A 15,038-nucleotide genomic window follows, 5' to 3' on the forward strand; every position below is an offset into this window, starting at 1 on the left:
CCATAATATAGGAGATTTCGAAAATCTCCAAGAAATAATAGGGGTTTCGAATTTTTCATGGAATAAATAGGAATATCCGGACTTTGGATTTAATTTGGATAATTATCCCAAGCAATAATTAAATCCAAGAAAAATAGGATTTCTTTCCCATAAATAGGAGAGTCGAAAATTCCACATACTTAAAAAAATGCTCCTATTAAATTCTCACTCATCCCTTAGGCAAATAATTCACCACAAATATTATTTCCTCCCACATCAAAATATCCAAATTTTTCGAAAATCATCTCCACTTCACATTTTCAAATGACTTTGACCATTCCACGGCCACGTCATATTTTCCACAATATTGATTTTTCAATAGCCACGTCACATATTCAACAAGTTGACCATTCAACTAAATCTCAACTCAAAATCGCAATTAGGTCTCAAGAAATATTGCAATAAATCACTCATCAATTAATTCCACATATCATAGCATTAAAAGCATTTAATGCAAAAAATTTCCACGTCACAAAAAATTAGGGTTCGAAAAAGCGGGGCGTTACAATTATATTGAGCAAGGGTTGTGCTAATGCGCTAACTAATTTACAGTAATAACTAATAACTTTCAATTCTGTGTATTAAAAATATCAACACAAAGATATAATTATATCAATACAACATGTAAAATTTAAATATCAACACATAGATATAAGTTTATCAGCACAAGAAGATTGATAAATTTATGATTGATAAACTTATGTCTCTGTGTCGATATTTTTAACATACAACATTGATATTAGTTATTACTGTAAATCAGTTAGTATTTGATCACACACCTATTGAGCAATATTATCACATTAAAAAAGTTACTCCCTCTGCTCCCCGTTAAATATCTCATGTAATATTTCTTTATTTAGACCGTCCCTAATAAATGTTAAACTTAACTGGAGTATTATTTTCAGTAAATGAACTGATACTACACTAACTAATTCTACTTAAGTTGTTATATAAAACTAAGTAGTGTATATAAAAGTATAGTCCATATTTCCAATAACTTTTTTATCAAATTTTTTCCATAAAATTAAACAATTTTTTAGTCAACATGGGTCTTTAGTAGGGATATGAGTAGTACACACTACATTACTCAAGAAGCAATGGTAAGCGCGTGGGATGAAATGAATGTTTACCCAAGAAAACCACTGTCGCACAAGACAATTTAAGTCTTCAGTTAGGTTTTCCAGTACAGTAGATATAGAATAAAAGGAGCAGTAAAATTAATATGTTTTGGGTAAAAGGTGCCAAAAATGATGAAAAATTAAAAGAATTTTGCCTCCACCATTTTCTTGCAACATGAAAAATCCAAGAACTACATGTTCATGTGTATTTATGAAGGCAAGGAATTTTCAGACACACCCTACCTCTTTATAATTAACACATCCCCACACCCCATACACACACACACACACACACTGAATCAGACAGAGAGAGAAAAAAATGGGGAGAGGGAGAGTGGAGTTGAAGAGAATTGAGAACAAAATCAACAGACAAGTCACCTTTTCCAAGAGGAGAAATGGGCTGCTCAAGAAAGCCTATGAGCTCTCTGTTCTCTGCGATGCCGAGGTCGCCCTCATCATTTTCTCCAGCAGAGGAAAGCTCTATGAGTTTGGTAGTACTAGGTAATTCTTTGTCAACTGTTCATGTGTTTACACAAATGTGTTAGTATTTTTTTTACATTTTGGCTTTGTTTTCTTCGGACAGCCTTAAAAAACATGCAAGATTGTTTCTTTTTTTGATTAAACACGTTCTTGCAGTAGTTTTTAGTTTCAAGATTGAAACTTTTTTGTTTTGGGGATTTGGGTTTTTACCATCGTTTCTCAAGATTGAATTTTTATTTAGTTTTTTGCTTTTTGTTTGTCAAAAATGGCGATGCTAGTTTTGCAATCGACACGTTTCATACTGTTCTGGGATTCCCAATAATAAAAAACTGACGAGGTTTTGGAACACCTCTCGGACCTCCGTGCAAGATCTAGGGTTTAAATTCTCTCTCCTCTTATCTCTCTCTCTGCATCTTTAATGGTTCATCAATGTCTATTTTATATTAGTGGGGCAAGTTTCAGTTTTTGTCTTCTTTTCTTTACATCCTTAGATCTTTTAGTTTAATTGTTGAATAAAGCCTTTTTTTGACTACCGTACACCAATTCTTGAAAGAGGGAGAGAGAGAAAAGAAATGGTGAAAAATGCATTTGAATTGTTGCATTTTTTAAGGGGAAACATTAGGCTGTGTTTCTGGGCAGTTCCATCATTTTTTTGATGAAAGTTTCACATTTTTTTTAGGTTTTTTTGGGTCATCTGAAATTCAGGCTTTTAAAGAAGAGAAAACTGTAGCAACCAAATTGGTGAAACCCTTCTTTTTTTTTTTCTTTGGAGAGGGTGAAGATTCTTGTAGTGTTTTCTGCTGTGGTGTTTTTTTGTTTGTTGCAAGTTTTTCTCACCTCTTTTGACCCAAGATTCAATCTTTACCTAGTACAAAAATCATTGAGGTAAAATTCTCTTACAACCCAAATTGTACTATGTCATTATTTGGTTTTGGTGATTTTTCATTATTTTTTGCTTTTTATTTGCCACACTTTCCCATCCTACTCTTATGTTTCTCATATCTGTCTCTCTTAACTTGGATCTTAATTAATTTTTGATTCGTTCAAGAACTGTTACTTATCTCTAAACTGATTGGTGTTGAAGACTGTCAGGCCTCATACATTTTTTTTCTTTAGTTAGATCCCTAAAAATTGGAATTGTCTGAAAAAAAACAATAGTATATCTGATATGAGTTTCTTCTTCTTCTTCTTCTTCTATTGAGGGAAAGGTCATAAGAAATTTGATTTATTGATTTTACAGAGAATTAAACTTTAGTACTTTTGCAGCATAGCAAAGACCCTTGAGCGTTACCACCGTTGCTGCTTTAATCCTCAAGACAATCCTACTGAAACAGAAGCACAGGTTTTAATTAATTAATTAATTAACTAATTTAGTTAATTTAGCCATATTTAAGTCTTGTTAATGTTAATGGTTTGTTTTTGGTGATCACATCTACAGAGCTGGTACCATGAGGTCTCTAAATTGAAGGCCAAGTATGAATCCCTTCAACGCACACAAAGGTTTCTTGATAATTGATTTTTAAAATTTTTGTACTATTTATTAGAGTTTCATCAAGCAAATTACATTCTTGATAAAGTTGTGAATGTTTTTGTAGTACTACATGTTTAGATGCTAGTATAATTTGACATGTATTGTTTGATGGCTAAAAAGGCACTTGCTTGGAGAAGATCTTGGCCCTCTGAGTATTAAGGAGTTACAGAATCTTGAAAAACAGCTTGAAGGGGCTCTTTCTCAGGCCAGGCTAAGGAAGGTATAGGATTCACATTTTAATTTTTCTTATCTTGAGAAATTTGCTTTACGTAATGTATATAGATGTCAAAAAATATTCATTGACATTTTACTTAAGGAAATCAAATTTTTATCATAGTTTCTTATATTAATCTTAAAAATAAATAGGAATGATTAAGATAGATAAATGAATTAGAAATAAATTCATAATTCTCATATTTAACTAGTACTTTCAATAATATTGTACTAACAAGCTTGAAATTGTCTGCAGACGCAGATATTGATGGAACAAATGGAAGAGCTTCGCAGAAAGGTATATTACTTTTATTTAACAATCAGTACATGTTTGGAGATGTTAATAAATGATGTGCTTAATTGCTAAAATAAACATTTTTTAACAGCATATATTAAACTATTGTATATTTGAAAAATCTAACCAGTAGATACCAAAATAAAAGAATAAAATAATTACATTTTCAAACATAATTCACATTATTAATATAATCAAATTCTTGCAGGAACGTGAACTGGGAGACATGAACAAGCAGCTTAAGATCAAGATTTCTCTAGAAATGTCATCGGTAATAGTATATTTTATATGCAAACTTTTCATTTAATTAAAAACAAACATTTTTGCAAACTTTCTCTATATGTGTTAGCTTAACGGTCGAGTGGTTAATGCCTAAAATCAAAAGACTTATGAATATATAATTATCCGAAAAGGAGACTTATTACTAATTCAAAATAATTCACGATCTTTGGAATTTGAAGCTCGACGCGGAGCGACAAGGCCTGAGAGCCCTTCCCTTACCATGGACGCTTACTTCATCTGAAGCCAGTAGTTTTCCACTCCAAATACAAGCTTCCAATCCAATGCAAATGGAGCCAGAGCCTTTTCTGCAAATAGGGTATGTCAACATCTTAATAATAGTACTATTTCAAACCCCACTTCTATTATTATCTTTTTGCCAAGATAATAAAATAAAATTGAAAGAAAGAAATAAATATTTTGTGACAGGTATCATCACTATAATCTTGGAGAAGGGCCATCTGCTCCTACAAGGATGGCTGTTGATAATAATATGGTCCAAGGATGGACACTTTGATATTGGTTTAGTTCCATCCACCTTCTAATCCTTTTGATGAATATATGTTCTGTCTTAATTTCAAGAATTAATATGCCTCAAAACTATTACTATGTGAAGTTGGGCTTTGATTTTAGTGATCAAGAAACTTTGTAAAGTTCAGATAATTTAAACTTGTATGTGACATAACATACACTTTGATGCAAATGTTAGGCATGATTTTGTGGTTCTGATTGACATGAACATATGGTCTGAAATGGGTTTTGAATGTAATTTACCACTATCATTAATTATGTGTAGGAGTATTGAATATATATGTGTTTTGTTGTATTGAATTTAATTTATGCATACACTAGTAGATATATTGATTTAATTTGTTAGGTCATGATTCAATAGGAATATTTTGACTTGGACTAGTAATAATAGATGGAATACAGGAACGACGACATAAGTTGCAAAGAATACCCTAAACCCTGAAAGTGGTGACATCATTATATTCATATTATATCAAATAATTTTTTAAAAAACGTAAGAACATTATATAAAATGTTATTTAAGCAATATTGTTAACAATATACAATGTTATTCGTAAATGTACATGTGCGACGCACATTTGCTATTCTAATACCGTGCAAAATGTATATGGAACACACTCTATATTTATTAATTTAATCTAATAATATTAAAATTGAAATTTACAGTTAAAAAATCTAATTTCCTACTATAGTTAATGTAATTTTATGCAAAATATGGTATATGTAGGTCTACCCAATTCATATATTTGGATAATGAGTTAGGTTACACTCACTTCATCATATTCAAAATTGTCACATTCGTGACACAAGATTTTAAGTAATGTTAGGTGTTTATTAAAGTAGTGAAAAACTATGCTAATTAAATGTTGAGTAAAGGTCAAATGTGGTCCCTAACATATGGTCGTTTTATCAATTTAGTCCTTAACATTGTCTTTTTGATTATTTGGTCCCTCACAAATAAACTCGGACCCAAATCGGTCCTCACTTAACATAACCGTCAAAAAATAGACGATGACGCAATTTGACTATATTAAATTACTAATGGTAATTAATTATACATAATTATAATTCTTTTCCTATTAGCAAATTTGAAAAAAAGATAGTATCAGTTGCAAAATAAAATGAATAATTTGTAATTTAATAGGAATTAAGAATTATAATTAGGTATAATTAATTACCATTAGTAATTTAATATAGTCAAATTGCAATCACCGTCTATTTTTTGACGGTTCTGTTAAGTGAGGACCGATTCGGGTCCGAGTTTATTTGTGAGAGACCAAATAATCAAAATGATAATGTTAAGGACCAAATTGATAAAACGATCATATGTTAGGGACCACATTTGGCCTTTACTCTTAAATATGTTATTGAAGATAGGAGTAAGAGATAAATTTTATTTTAATTTTGGAAAAAAGACATCTTAATTGGATAAATTATACTAAAGGAACGTGAATGTCTTGGGATGGAAGGAATATCAAAAATCATGACATTGATTGAAAATAAAATGATATTTGTTCCTTTCATTAACATAAAAACCTTTATCCGTACACAACCACAACAGCATAGAGATTGAGGAGTATAGTATTATAGTGGAAATGGAGCCCAAAAAGAGCAATGTTAGCCCAAAAGGACTACATCTAGTTTATATAGAAGGAATAATTAAATGAAGAATGGTGCAATTGATTGATAATTGTGATTTGTGAATTACGAATTATTGATGATGAACAATTAATATCATGAATTATGATTTTTGGATTGTAGCTGACGATTTGGACTTATATTATTTGTTTGTTTTCATATCTTAATATAGTGACTATTTTTGGTTATAAAATTGTGAAGCGATTGAAACAAAAATAGGTGGAAATTTGAAAAAAATAGTTTGAATTTAGACGATATAAGTTTGAATTGAGAAGCACTAGTTGAATTTAAATATGAGTAGGTAACTAGAAAAATGGGAAGGAAGCTTGCTTCCGGCAAAGTAAAACACGGTTTATGTATTAATTTATAGCACTTTCAAAACTTGAAGGTAGCTTCACTGTTTTCAGCTTTGCTACTTATGAAATCAAAGGGGCTATTCTCTTGCATTTCAATCCAAGCAATTCTTGTGGTCATACATACTCATGGATCAAAATAGACAATTAAGTTACCATTCATACTCATTCTATATTCCTCAATTGGGATTTAAAATATACAAAAAAACGTCGCACTCACGGCTACATAGTGGGTCCCAACTTGAAATGTCTAGCTCCACCACTATAATTTTACTGATCTACTTCAGCTATCAAGATTAGTTAAATGGCACATTCATATTTTTGTTTGAATTTAATATATAGAAAATGTCTGTTTCGGCTGAATGTGAAATGTCTAGCTCGATTAGTAGTTTATTCCTCTCTATTGAGCATTGGAGATGCAAATGGAATGAGTCCAAATTTCGGACTTGAGAACTAAACTTGAAATCAATACTAAAATTCAATTATTAATTTTAAAAAATATGTTTGAAAATTAATCATAAACTCCAAATGGAGTTATTTATACTAAAGAGAGATTATCGAAAGTGAGACGTGATTTCAATTTTCCATGTGTGGAATGCAGTAGTTGAGTGAACACATTTTGATCATTTTGTAACTAGTAAAAATAAAGGCAAAAATGTAAAGTGTAACACAAAGATTTCCTATAATTAAGTTAAATAGTTGGTGCAAAGTCCAGGTGAATCAAGGTAAACAGTAGCCATAAATACAAGTTAAGGTTGTACTGAATTATCACCCAAGTCTAACCAAAAAATAAAATTATCCCAAATCATTTTCAGACATGATTTAACGTCCCATAATGCTCATATTTTCCTTGTAAGATTTCCCAATTCATATCCTACAGCATAGACTAAAGAGTTAAGCTAAAGTCTGATGATATTATCTATTCATACCATTCATGGGAAGCATTGTTTCTTCTTCTCCCCCAATGCCTTCTTCACTTGCATCCTATTTATATGTCACAACAATTCTTGTCAGATTACATGCACACACATGTTCCTCTTCTGATGTCGAACAACAGCCGCCTTCGTTCGCCTCTTCTCTTACTCTACCTCGTCTTTGCAAGCGTAGTCGTAGCTGCAAAAGAGAATGTGAGCAACTCTGTCTAATTAATCAGTTTTCAGTACTCTGAATATGATGTTTGATGTGATTTTTTCAGGACATGTACATTGTTTTCTTGAGGGACGAAGCCTCGGGCGAGAGATTGCTCGAGACACACCTCAGTGTCCTCTCTTCATTGAAGGAAAGGTTTGTTACCATTCCTGCATCTCCATCTTCTTGTAGGCCAAGAGACTATGCAAAAAGGCGCGATTTTGAGTGTTCGTCTCTTTGATTTTGTGTAGTGAGAACGATGCTTCGGAGTCCCTTGTGTATAGCTACACCAAAGTCTTCAATGCATTTGCTGCAAAGCTGTCTCAAGATGAAGCCAGAAAGCTATCAAGTATGTAATGTTTATGTGATTTTTGTGTGTATCGGTGTGTGATCAGCTGATCATCATATATGATGGGGGAAAATACTTCAGATATGGAAGAAGTGGTGTCGATTTTACCCAATAGATACCGTAAACTACACACAACGAAGTCGTGGGAATTCGTTGGCCTCACTCCAAACTCAAGAAGGAACTCTAAAGTCGAGAGCAATATCATCGTTGGCCTGCTTGACACGGGAATTACTCCAGATTCCGACAGCTTCAAGGACGACGGCCTTGGCCCGCCACCGGCAAAGTGGAAAGGGGGTTGTGCACCCAACTTCTCAGGATGCAACAAGTAAATCTATTTCAATTTTCAAGATCAGCTAGATAGATATGTGTTGTAGTTTAAAAGAAATTCCCTGTTTTTTACCTCTGAAGCAAACTTATTGGAGCAAAGTATTTTAAGCTGGACAAGAAGCCTGATCCGGACGATGTCCTATCGCCCTTGGACACGGACGGGCATGGGACCCACACATCGTCCACTCTAGCTGGAGTCCCGGTCCCCAATGCAAACCTTGATGGTTTTGCACAGGGCACTGCACGCGGTGCAGTGCCCCATGCTCGGGTGGCCATGTACAAAGTCTGTTGGGCCACTTCCGGGTGCTCTGATGCGGACATCCTTGCTGCGTTTGAGTCCGCCATAAGTGATGGTGTCGACGTGATATCCATCTCTATAGGAGGCGTAACCGGGAGCTACACCGCGGACTCAATAGCAGTGGGGTCCTTCCATGCTATGAGGAAAGGGATCCTCACGGTGGCCTCGGCTGGCAATGACGGGCCGAGCCATGGCACTGTTGCAAACCACGCGCCTTGGCTTTTCACCGTGGGGGCAAGTGGGATGGACCGGCAGTTCAGGAGCAACATCGTGCTGGGAAACGGAGTCACGCTATCGGTAAGTCTGCACCTTGGATTCCACCTCCCATTGATTCACTGGCTAAGGACAGTGATGTTTTCTTGATTTAGGGAGTCGGGATAAGCACGTTCGAGCCAAGGCAGAAGCTGTACCCTCTCGCGAGTGGGATGGATGCTGCAAAGAACTCGGATACGAAGGAGGAGTCGCGCTACTGCCTTGAAAACTCCATGGATCCCAACAAGGTGAAGGGGAAGCTTGTCTACTGCAAACTGGGTTCTTGGGGTACTGACTCTGTCATCAAGGGCCTCGGTGGCGTTGGCAGCCTCATCGAGAGCGACTCCTTTCTCGATGCTGCACAGATCTTCATGGCTCCGGCGTCCATGGTTAATTCCTCTGCAGGGAAGAGAATCAATGACTACATTCATTCAACAAAGTAGATTCTCACCTTCTTCATAGTTTATAACAAAATTCTTGGATTTCTGAGACAATACTTGATATATCTGTTGTTCTGTGCAGAACACCATCTGCAGTTATACACAGATCAGAGGAAATCAAGATCCCAGCTCCCTTTGTAGCTTCATTTTCTTCAAGGGGTCCCAATCTTGGAACAAAGCATCTTCTCAAGGTAATAAAATTGGAACAACTACATCCAGTTCTTACTGATCTTTTTTACGTTTCGGTCTCTGATGAAAAACGATACCAACAGCCGGATATAACAGCTCCTGGGATCGACATCCTAGCATCATACACACTTCTGAAATCGCTAACCGGACTGAAAGGCGACACTCAGTATTCCAAGTTCAACTTCATGTCCGGTACATCGATGGCGTGCCCACATGTAGCAGGCGCTGCGGCCTATGTGAAGTCGTTCCACCCCAACTGGTCTCCAGCAGCCATCAGATCTGCCATCATGACTACCGGTAAGTAACACTCCCTGGTTTCGAGTATCTAGGCTCGGGTAAATTTTGTCAGCTGATCTTTAGTTGAGCTTGTGCAGCAAAGCCTATGAGCTCGAAAGTGGACAAGGATGCTGAGTTCGCATACGGGGCAGGGCAGGTTAACCCGACTAGAGCAATCAGCCCCGGGCTGGTGTATGACATGGACGACATGTCTTACGTCCAGTTTCTATGTCGTGAAGGCTACAATGGAACCGGCATCGGCAGTTTAGTTGGTCAGGGACCGATAAACTGCTCGAAACTGGTTCCTGGAAATGGTGAAGATGCCATCAACTATCCAAGTATGCAACTAGCCCTCAAGAATAAGCAAGAACCTACCGTGGGAGTTTTCAAGCGGAAGGTGGTGAACGTTGGCACGCCTCGGGCAGTCTACAACGCCACCATCACAGCTCCGGCAGGGGTGGAGATTGTGGTGAAACCAGCCACGCTCACCTTCACTAAGGCACTGCAGAGAAAGAGCTTCAAAGTCGTGGTGAAGGCGAAGCCTATGTCCGACCAGGTTCTCGTTCTATCGGGCTCACTCACATGGAGAAGCTTCCACTACACAGTGAGGAGCCCTATTGCTGTATATAACCCATGGGCCAATTAATTAGACAAACTGAATTATGGAAATAGAATTCTTTTATAGAAAGCCTGTAAATGTTGACAATTGAATAAAAAGGAACTGTGAATTTCTGGTCAGATACAAAATATAAAAATAAATCAAATAGGAAAAAGAATTTCTGGAGTAGATGATTCCGGAGTCAAGCCTTCTGTTTCCCTTTTTTAACTATTTCAAGTTCCGATTCAGCTTCTTGGAGCTTTCCTTTTAGGATCGATACTCTCTGCTCCACCTCCTCTATCGACCCTCGTTGAAGGGATGCTTCGTATTGTGTTAAAAAATGTTTTGAAAAAGCTTGCAAGGCCTGAACTCCACAAACCTGTTCAATAACATCAAGTATCAGTTAGAGAGAGAGGGGTGTGGTAGGACTACATCGAAAGCATCAATGCGATTATAACATACTTCCTGAGGCAGCAACGGCAGCCTAGTTATGTTGAAGTCGTCGTACAACACATAGAACTGATCAAGATACTTCCGTTGCATTTGCATTCTAGCTTTGAGCAATTTCGATTCAACAGCTGAAAAGTTAAAGATACAACATAGATCAAAATAAACAATTTGATACTTGACAATGGAAATGAATAGTTCACCTTCTTCATCAAAGATTACTTGGTTAATAACGATATTATGAGTATCTATTTCGAATCTGGTGAGCTCCTGAACTAGCCGTTCCGTTTCGTACAGAGACAGGAACTCCGGAATGCAAACACAGATGAAAGTAGTCAAATCCTGCCAGGCAGTAATCAAGAAACAGACTCAACGGATTATTAATGTGTAAAGTTGAACGAAGGAACTTCTCATTCATACATCCTCGTAACATCAATAAACCTCGGGAGTAAACAGCAACAGAGAATCATTTGAGGTCTTACGGGATCCTTAAACTGTCTGTTTACTTGTTCGATCACATCTTTCATGCCTTCAAGCTTCCCCAATATGTCATCTTCACCAAAATCATTCTCAACACCAAACATGCGAGTCATCTGCATGAAAGACCGAGATCTCATCCCCAGTAATCATCGATTTTATGCACTATCTAGAGGCTTTTTATCCAGAGCCAATTCATTAAATGTTTCCCTTACATCAGTATTGCTATTTACTCAAGAATTCATGGTGAGACCTTCAAAAATATTTTCTGAATTACTATTATATTTTGAAAAGTCATCAGCTTGTACCTGGGTGAACATTCCACCAAACTTATTCCTCAAACTCATCAACTTTGAAAGACCTTTCTCTAATGTCGATGGAAATTGTAGCAACCGAAGAGTATGACCAGTCGGAGCTGTATCAAACACTATGACAGAATAATCCATAGTCTGCACTAGCCTGCAATCCAAATCCAAATTCAACATCAATTCAATTAAGAATGATGGAACAAATATACATGGATCAGTGAACAGAAATCAAGTATTTAAATGTAGAGATCAAAGCAACCATAGTTCCTTATAAAATAACCCCCGTTCAGATCGAAACTGAAGAAGCAGTAATGAGATCAATATGAAGAAATTTAAATCGATGTAGTAATACAACATAATTAATAAGAAATGCTATACTTCCATAGGAGTATAGGACTGGAAGATAACTCCTAATGTTTATCTCCAAAAAAGCTGTTACTTTTGACATTGCAAAAGAAGATATAGGCATTTGTAGAAGTGACTAGCCAGCAAATGTGCATATAAAGTTTAGCACGAGCATGACATCGGACTTACTTGAGCATTTCTCCAAAACTCATAGCCTCATCGATTCCAGGGATTGAATTTGTCAGGTCCGACATAAACCCATCGGTACCATCTGAACTAAGGTGTTCATCATTTTCCACATTAGGATCAACTTCCTAGAAGACAAAAGAACTACATCACTAGATACAACATCATACATACGTGGCCAGGCCAGCGCATACATTCAGTTCAAACTTAAACCTGCATATACTCCACACCACTTGCTCCAACCAACATATCCAAATTGAAATAGCAATCACAACAATTTCCAAGAAATTTGAAAGCATAATCAGTTAAATGAACATTAATTCATCAATCCAGAGAAGGGATCAAGAAAACAATGTGAACATTGCAAAAGTAAAAAATTTACTAAAAGACCTCCAAACTTTTTTCACTGCATGCTATCCCAAGGTCATTTAACACGTTGAAATCAAAATGCAATATCCAAAAACATAAACAAATGCAGATGGTAATAGAATTTCCCCACCATTGCATACAAGTTTGTGAAGCCGTTAACGAGAGTAGGGGACTTGGTGAACCTCTGTTGGAACGCATCGCTGAGGTTATGGGCGGGGTCGGTGGAGATGATGAGCACAGAGGGTCTAACGTTGGCCAGCAGAATTGACATGATTGAGCTGCACGTTGTCTTCCCCACTCCCCCTTTGCCACCGACGAACACCCACTTGAGCGACTCCTGCTCCAGAATGTTCTTCACCGTGCCCTCCGGCATTTCCTCGCTCGAACCCATGATTGATTCTGCGATCCAAATACCCCTTTTTTCTGTGGGGAATTTACGCAAACATGTGGAGTGTGTGCTGTGTTTCACCGAGCATGGAAACAGATCTTGATGGAAAATTCTTGAGATTGTTACCTCGATCAAAGATTGCTTTTTTAATTTATCAAGATTATCCACAAGTAACAAAATGGGAATGAATTTTATAAAAACAAATAAACATTTACATGATCTTGTTAATTGCTGTCTAAAATAAAGATTAGGATATAGTACTAATAAATATTATGAGAAAGTAGAGTGATATGTATGTAATGTAATATTAACATATTTCCATAAATCAATGAATCTCACCATCATGTAACATATCTACAATCAATCCCTTCTACATTCTGTAAATTCAAATTTTTCAGAATCAAAAAGGGGAAACCAAAAAAAAGAAGGTAGTGAAGCAAAGTAGTTTCTATGTTGATCTAGAGGTTGCTGCATAGGGGAGCAGCCACTGCTGCGAATACTCGGCTGAGATCTCCGAGGACTGTGGCGTGGTCGGAGGAGGCGCCTCCATCGACTCCTGCACTGAGAGACGGCACACGGGGCAGGTGGACTGCTTCCTTAGCCAAACATCAATGCAGCATAGATGGAAACTATGCCCACATTTTGGCATAATTCTCAACACCTCTTTCTCTTGATACTCAGACAAACAAATGCTGCATCTGTAATTTCACAATATATTCAGTTTAAACAAAAATCAACCTATTTCATTCAAGCCATTCAATGATAGTATGATACTCACTGTGTATTCTCCATCGAGCTGAATGCTTCGCGATTGAACTTCATTGTCGGGATTGCTGCAACCATTACTGGTTCGAGGCCATTAATCCGATGCTCTGGCTGCCAAAAACCACAAATTGAATTTTCAAGAATGCAATGGTGATAGAAACCTCAAGGCCATATCCATATGGAAAAGGCTTCAACTAACCAATCTACTACTTGTAATTTGTTTACATCTCTTCTCCTCACTTACTCTTTTATGCAATTTTCAATATGGTTAATTGCCTCTAATTTCACAACTACTATCACAACAGCACAAAATGACAATGTATTTTACAGCCAGAGATTTCACAGAAAAAAATACATCTAGGCAAGGGGAGAAAAAAATCAAGCAATCACACTACCTTAGAAATCACATAACTGTATAACCAAACAACTTCAACATAAACATTCACTTAGTGGAATTCATGTACAAGAACACAAGGGAAATTATCAAGAATTCAAAATTGCAATGATCATAGGTAATTAGGCCAAGACTCAATCTAAAGACCAGCAAAACAGATGCATACCAGCTCAAGATCGATTCTTGAATCAATATCCAACATTTGCTGGGCCTCCAAGCGGCGGAGCCGCCCACAAATCAGCCGAGTGCACACAAAAACAATGAAAGTTGCACTCATTCCAAACCCAATAATTGTGGTGATCAGATTCATCCCAGACCCCAACATAACACCACTCCTATTTTCTTCAATCCCCACTCTCTCAAGACAAGAATCTTAGATCAAGATTGCTTTTTTCAGGTAGCCCATCTGAAAGTCAACTATTAGGTGAGAATAAGTCATCCCCCCAAAAAAATGAAAATCAGCTCAAAACAGGGCAGTAAAGCCCACATCAAGAATTTTCAAGAAACGGGTGAAGAAAAAGATTGAATTTTTTGTGGGAGCCAATGAGGAGACATTACACTTATTAAGAAACAGCAAGAAGAAGGTCCAAATAAGTGACAAACCAACAGAAACAAATAATTATAATTATAAATAGGAGCGTCCAATAAAATAATGACAATTTTACCAATTAATCAAGAATTAAGTAAATGAATCAATAATGAAGAGGTGCAACAAAGTCTTGCATCACCTATCTTGCTTTGAGCTTGATGTGCACTTCTATATTTCCACTAGGGTCCATTCTCTGGGACCCACTGTTTTTCCATCAAACAGCTGGTGGGTAAGAAGAAATCTTTCTTTGGGAAAATGGCGGCTAAATGTGTATACGTGGACTGGGAAATGATTCTTGTTAGATTCAAATCATCAGTAAAATAGGCTACAAATGATTCTTTTTTCTCTTTTTTATCTAATTTACATTATTAGACCGACAATGCCCCCCTTTGTTTGATACGTCTAATTTAAGAATCTTATTACAATAAAAATGTTG

The 15,038-nt window shown here is 36.4% G+C and overlaps 4 protein-coding genes and 1 long non-coding RNA gene across 5 annotated transcripts; 2 read left to right on the plus strand and 3 right to left on the minus strand.

The window, feature by feature from the left end:
* Positions 1 to 1,389: 1,389 nt before the first annotated feature.
* Positions 1,390 to 4,774, plus strand: LOC125200783 (agamous-like MADS-box protein MADS3). Its single transcript, XM_048098549.1, has 8 exons — positions 1,390 to 1,658; positions 2,904 to 2,979; positions 3,076 to 3,137; positions 3,289 to 3,388; positions 3,638 to 3,679; positions 3,885 to 3,947; positions 4,138 to 4,274; positions 4,385 to 4,774. The coding sequence occupies exons 1-8, from the start codon at positions 1,477 to 1,479 to the stop codon at positions 4,470 to 4,472; spliced, it is 750 nt and encodes a 249-aa protein (XP_047954506.1). The 5' UTR covers positions 1,390 to 1,476; the 3' UTR covers positions 4,473 to 4,774.
* Positions 4,775 to 7,454: 2,680 nt separating this feature from the next.
* Positions 7,455 to 8,154, minus strand: LOC125200785. Its single transcript, XR_007172778.1, has 3 exons — positions 8,063 to 8,154; positions 7,682 to 7,923; positions 7,455 to 7,590 (listed from the first exon to the last, which is right to left on the minus strand). It is a non-coding gene; the product is annotated as an uncharacterized LOC125200785 (long non-coding RNA).
* On the plus strand, positions 7,470 to 10,474 carry LOC125200781 (subtilisin-like protease SBT4.14). The gene is made up of 9 exons (XM_048098546.1): positions 7,470 to 7,604; positions 7,673 to 7,761; positions 7,857 to 7,954; positions 8,036 to 8,279; positions 8,363 to 8,876; positions 8,948 to 9,270; positions 9,354 to 9,462; positions 9,544 to 9,757; positions 9,835 to 10,474. The coding sequence occupies exons 1-9, from the start codon at positions 7,470 to 7,472 to the stop codon at positions 10,380 to 10,382; spliced, it is 2,274 nt and encodes a 757-aa protein (XP_047954503.1). The 3' UTR covers positions 10,383 to 10,474.
* Positions 10,475 to 10,533: 59 nt separating this feature from the next.
* Positions 10,534 to 12,220, minus strand: LOC125200782 (ATPase GET3A-like). Its single transcript, XM_048098547.1, has 6 exons — positions 12,101 to 12,220; positions 11,567 to 11,717; positions 11,264 to 11,374; positions 10,985 to 11,123; positions 10,797 to 10,912; positions 10,534 to 10,713 (listed from the first exon to the last, which is right to left on the minus strand). Exons 1-6 carry the CDS (start codon positions 12,163 to 12,165, stop codon positions 10,537 to 10,539), a joined length of 759 nt encoding a protein of 252 aa, XP_047954504.1. The 5' UTR covers positions 12,166 to 12,220; the 3' UTR covers positions 10,534 to 10,536.
* A 931-nt stretch (positions 12,221 to 13,151) lies between these two features.
* On the minus strand, positions 13,152 to 14,646 carry LOC125200784 (RING-H2 finger protein ATL67-like). Its single transcript, XM_048098550.1, has 3 exons — positions 14,180 to 14,646; positions 13,633 to 13,730; positions 13,152 to 13,552 (listed from the first exon to the last, which is right to left on the minus strand). Exons 1-3 carry the CDS (start codon positions 14,336 to 14,338, stop codon positions 13,303 to 13,305), a joined length of 507 nt encoding a protein of 168 aa, XP_047954507.1. The 5' UTR covers positions 14,339 to 14,646; the 3' UTR covers positions 13,152 to 13,302.
* Between the last annotated feature and the right edge of the window lie 392 nt (positions 14,647 to 15,038).

This window comes from Salvia hispanica, chromosome 1, assembly GCF_023119035.1.
Source record: "Salvia hispanica cultivar TCC Black 2014 chromosome 1, UniMelb_Shisp_WGS_1.0, whole genome shotgun sequence".
Lineage (NCBI taxonomy): Eukaryota > Viridiplantae > Streptophyta > Magnoliopsida > Lamiales > Lamiaceae > Salvia > Salvia hispanica.

What these genes read in the sequence shown, in the direction of transcription:
- LOC125200781 (XM_048098546.1), top strand. Translation starts at nt 7,470, where the DNA reads ATGTCACAACAATTCTTGTCAGATTACATGCACACACATGTTCCTCTT. An exon ending in TCGTAGCTGCAAAAGAGAAT is followed by an intron (nt 7,605 to 7,672) that starts GTGAGCAACTCT and finishes TGATTTTTTCAG; the next exon opens with GACATGTACATTGTTTTCTT. An exon ending in TGAAGCCAGAAAGCTATCAA is followed by an intron (nt 7,955 to 8,035) that starts GTATGTAATGTT and finishes AAAATACTTCAG; the next exon opens with ATATGGAAGAAGTGGTGTCG.
- LOC125200783 (XM_048098549.1), top strand. Translation starts at nt 1,477, where the DNA reads ATGGGGAGAGGGAGAGTGGAGTTGAAGAGAATTGAGAACAAAATCAAC. An exon ending in TATGAGTTTGGTAGTACTAG is followed by an intron (nt 1,659 to 2,903) that starts GTAATTCTTTGT and finishes GTACTTTTGCAG; the next exon opens with CATAGCAAAGACCCTTGAGC. An exon ending in CTCAGGCCAGGCTAAGGAAG is followed by an intron (nt 3,389 to 3,637) that starts GTATAGGATTCA and finishes AATTGTCTGCAG; the next exon opens with ACGCAGATATTGATGGAACA.
- LOC125200784 (XM_048098550.1), bottom strand. Translation starts at nt 14,338, where the DNA reads ATGTTGGGGTCTGGGATGAATCTGATCACCACAATTATTGGGTTTGGA. An exon ending in CAAGAATCGATCTTGAGCTG is followed by an intron (nt 13,731 to 14,179) that starts GTATGCATCTGT and finishes GGTTTTTGGCAG; the next exon opens with CCAGAGCATCGGATTAATGG. An exon ending in AGCTCGATGGAGAATACACA is followed by an intron (nt 13,553 to 13,632) that starts GTGAGTATCATA and finishes GTGAAATTACAG; the next exon opens with ATGCAGCATTTGTTTGTCTG.
- LOC125200782 (XM_048098547.1), bottom strand. Translation starts at nt 12,165, where the DNA reads ATGTCGGACCTGACAAATTCAATCCCTGGAATCGATGAGGCTATGAGT. An exon ending in ACAGACAGTTTAAGGATCCC is followed by an intron (nt 11,124 to 11,263) that starts GTAAGACCTCAA and finishes ACTGCCTGGCAG; the next exon opens with GATTTGACTACTTTCATCTG. An exon ending in TGCCGTTGCTGCCTCAGGAA is followed by an intron (nt 10,714 to 10,796) that starts GTATGTTATAAT and finishes GTTATTGAACAG; the next exon opens with GTTTGTGGAGTTCAGGCCTT.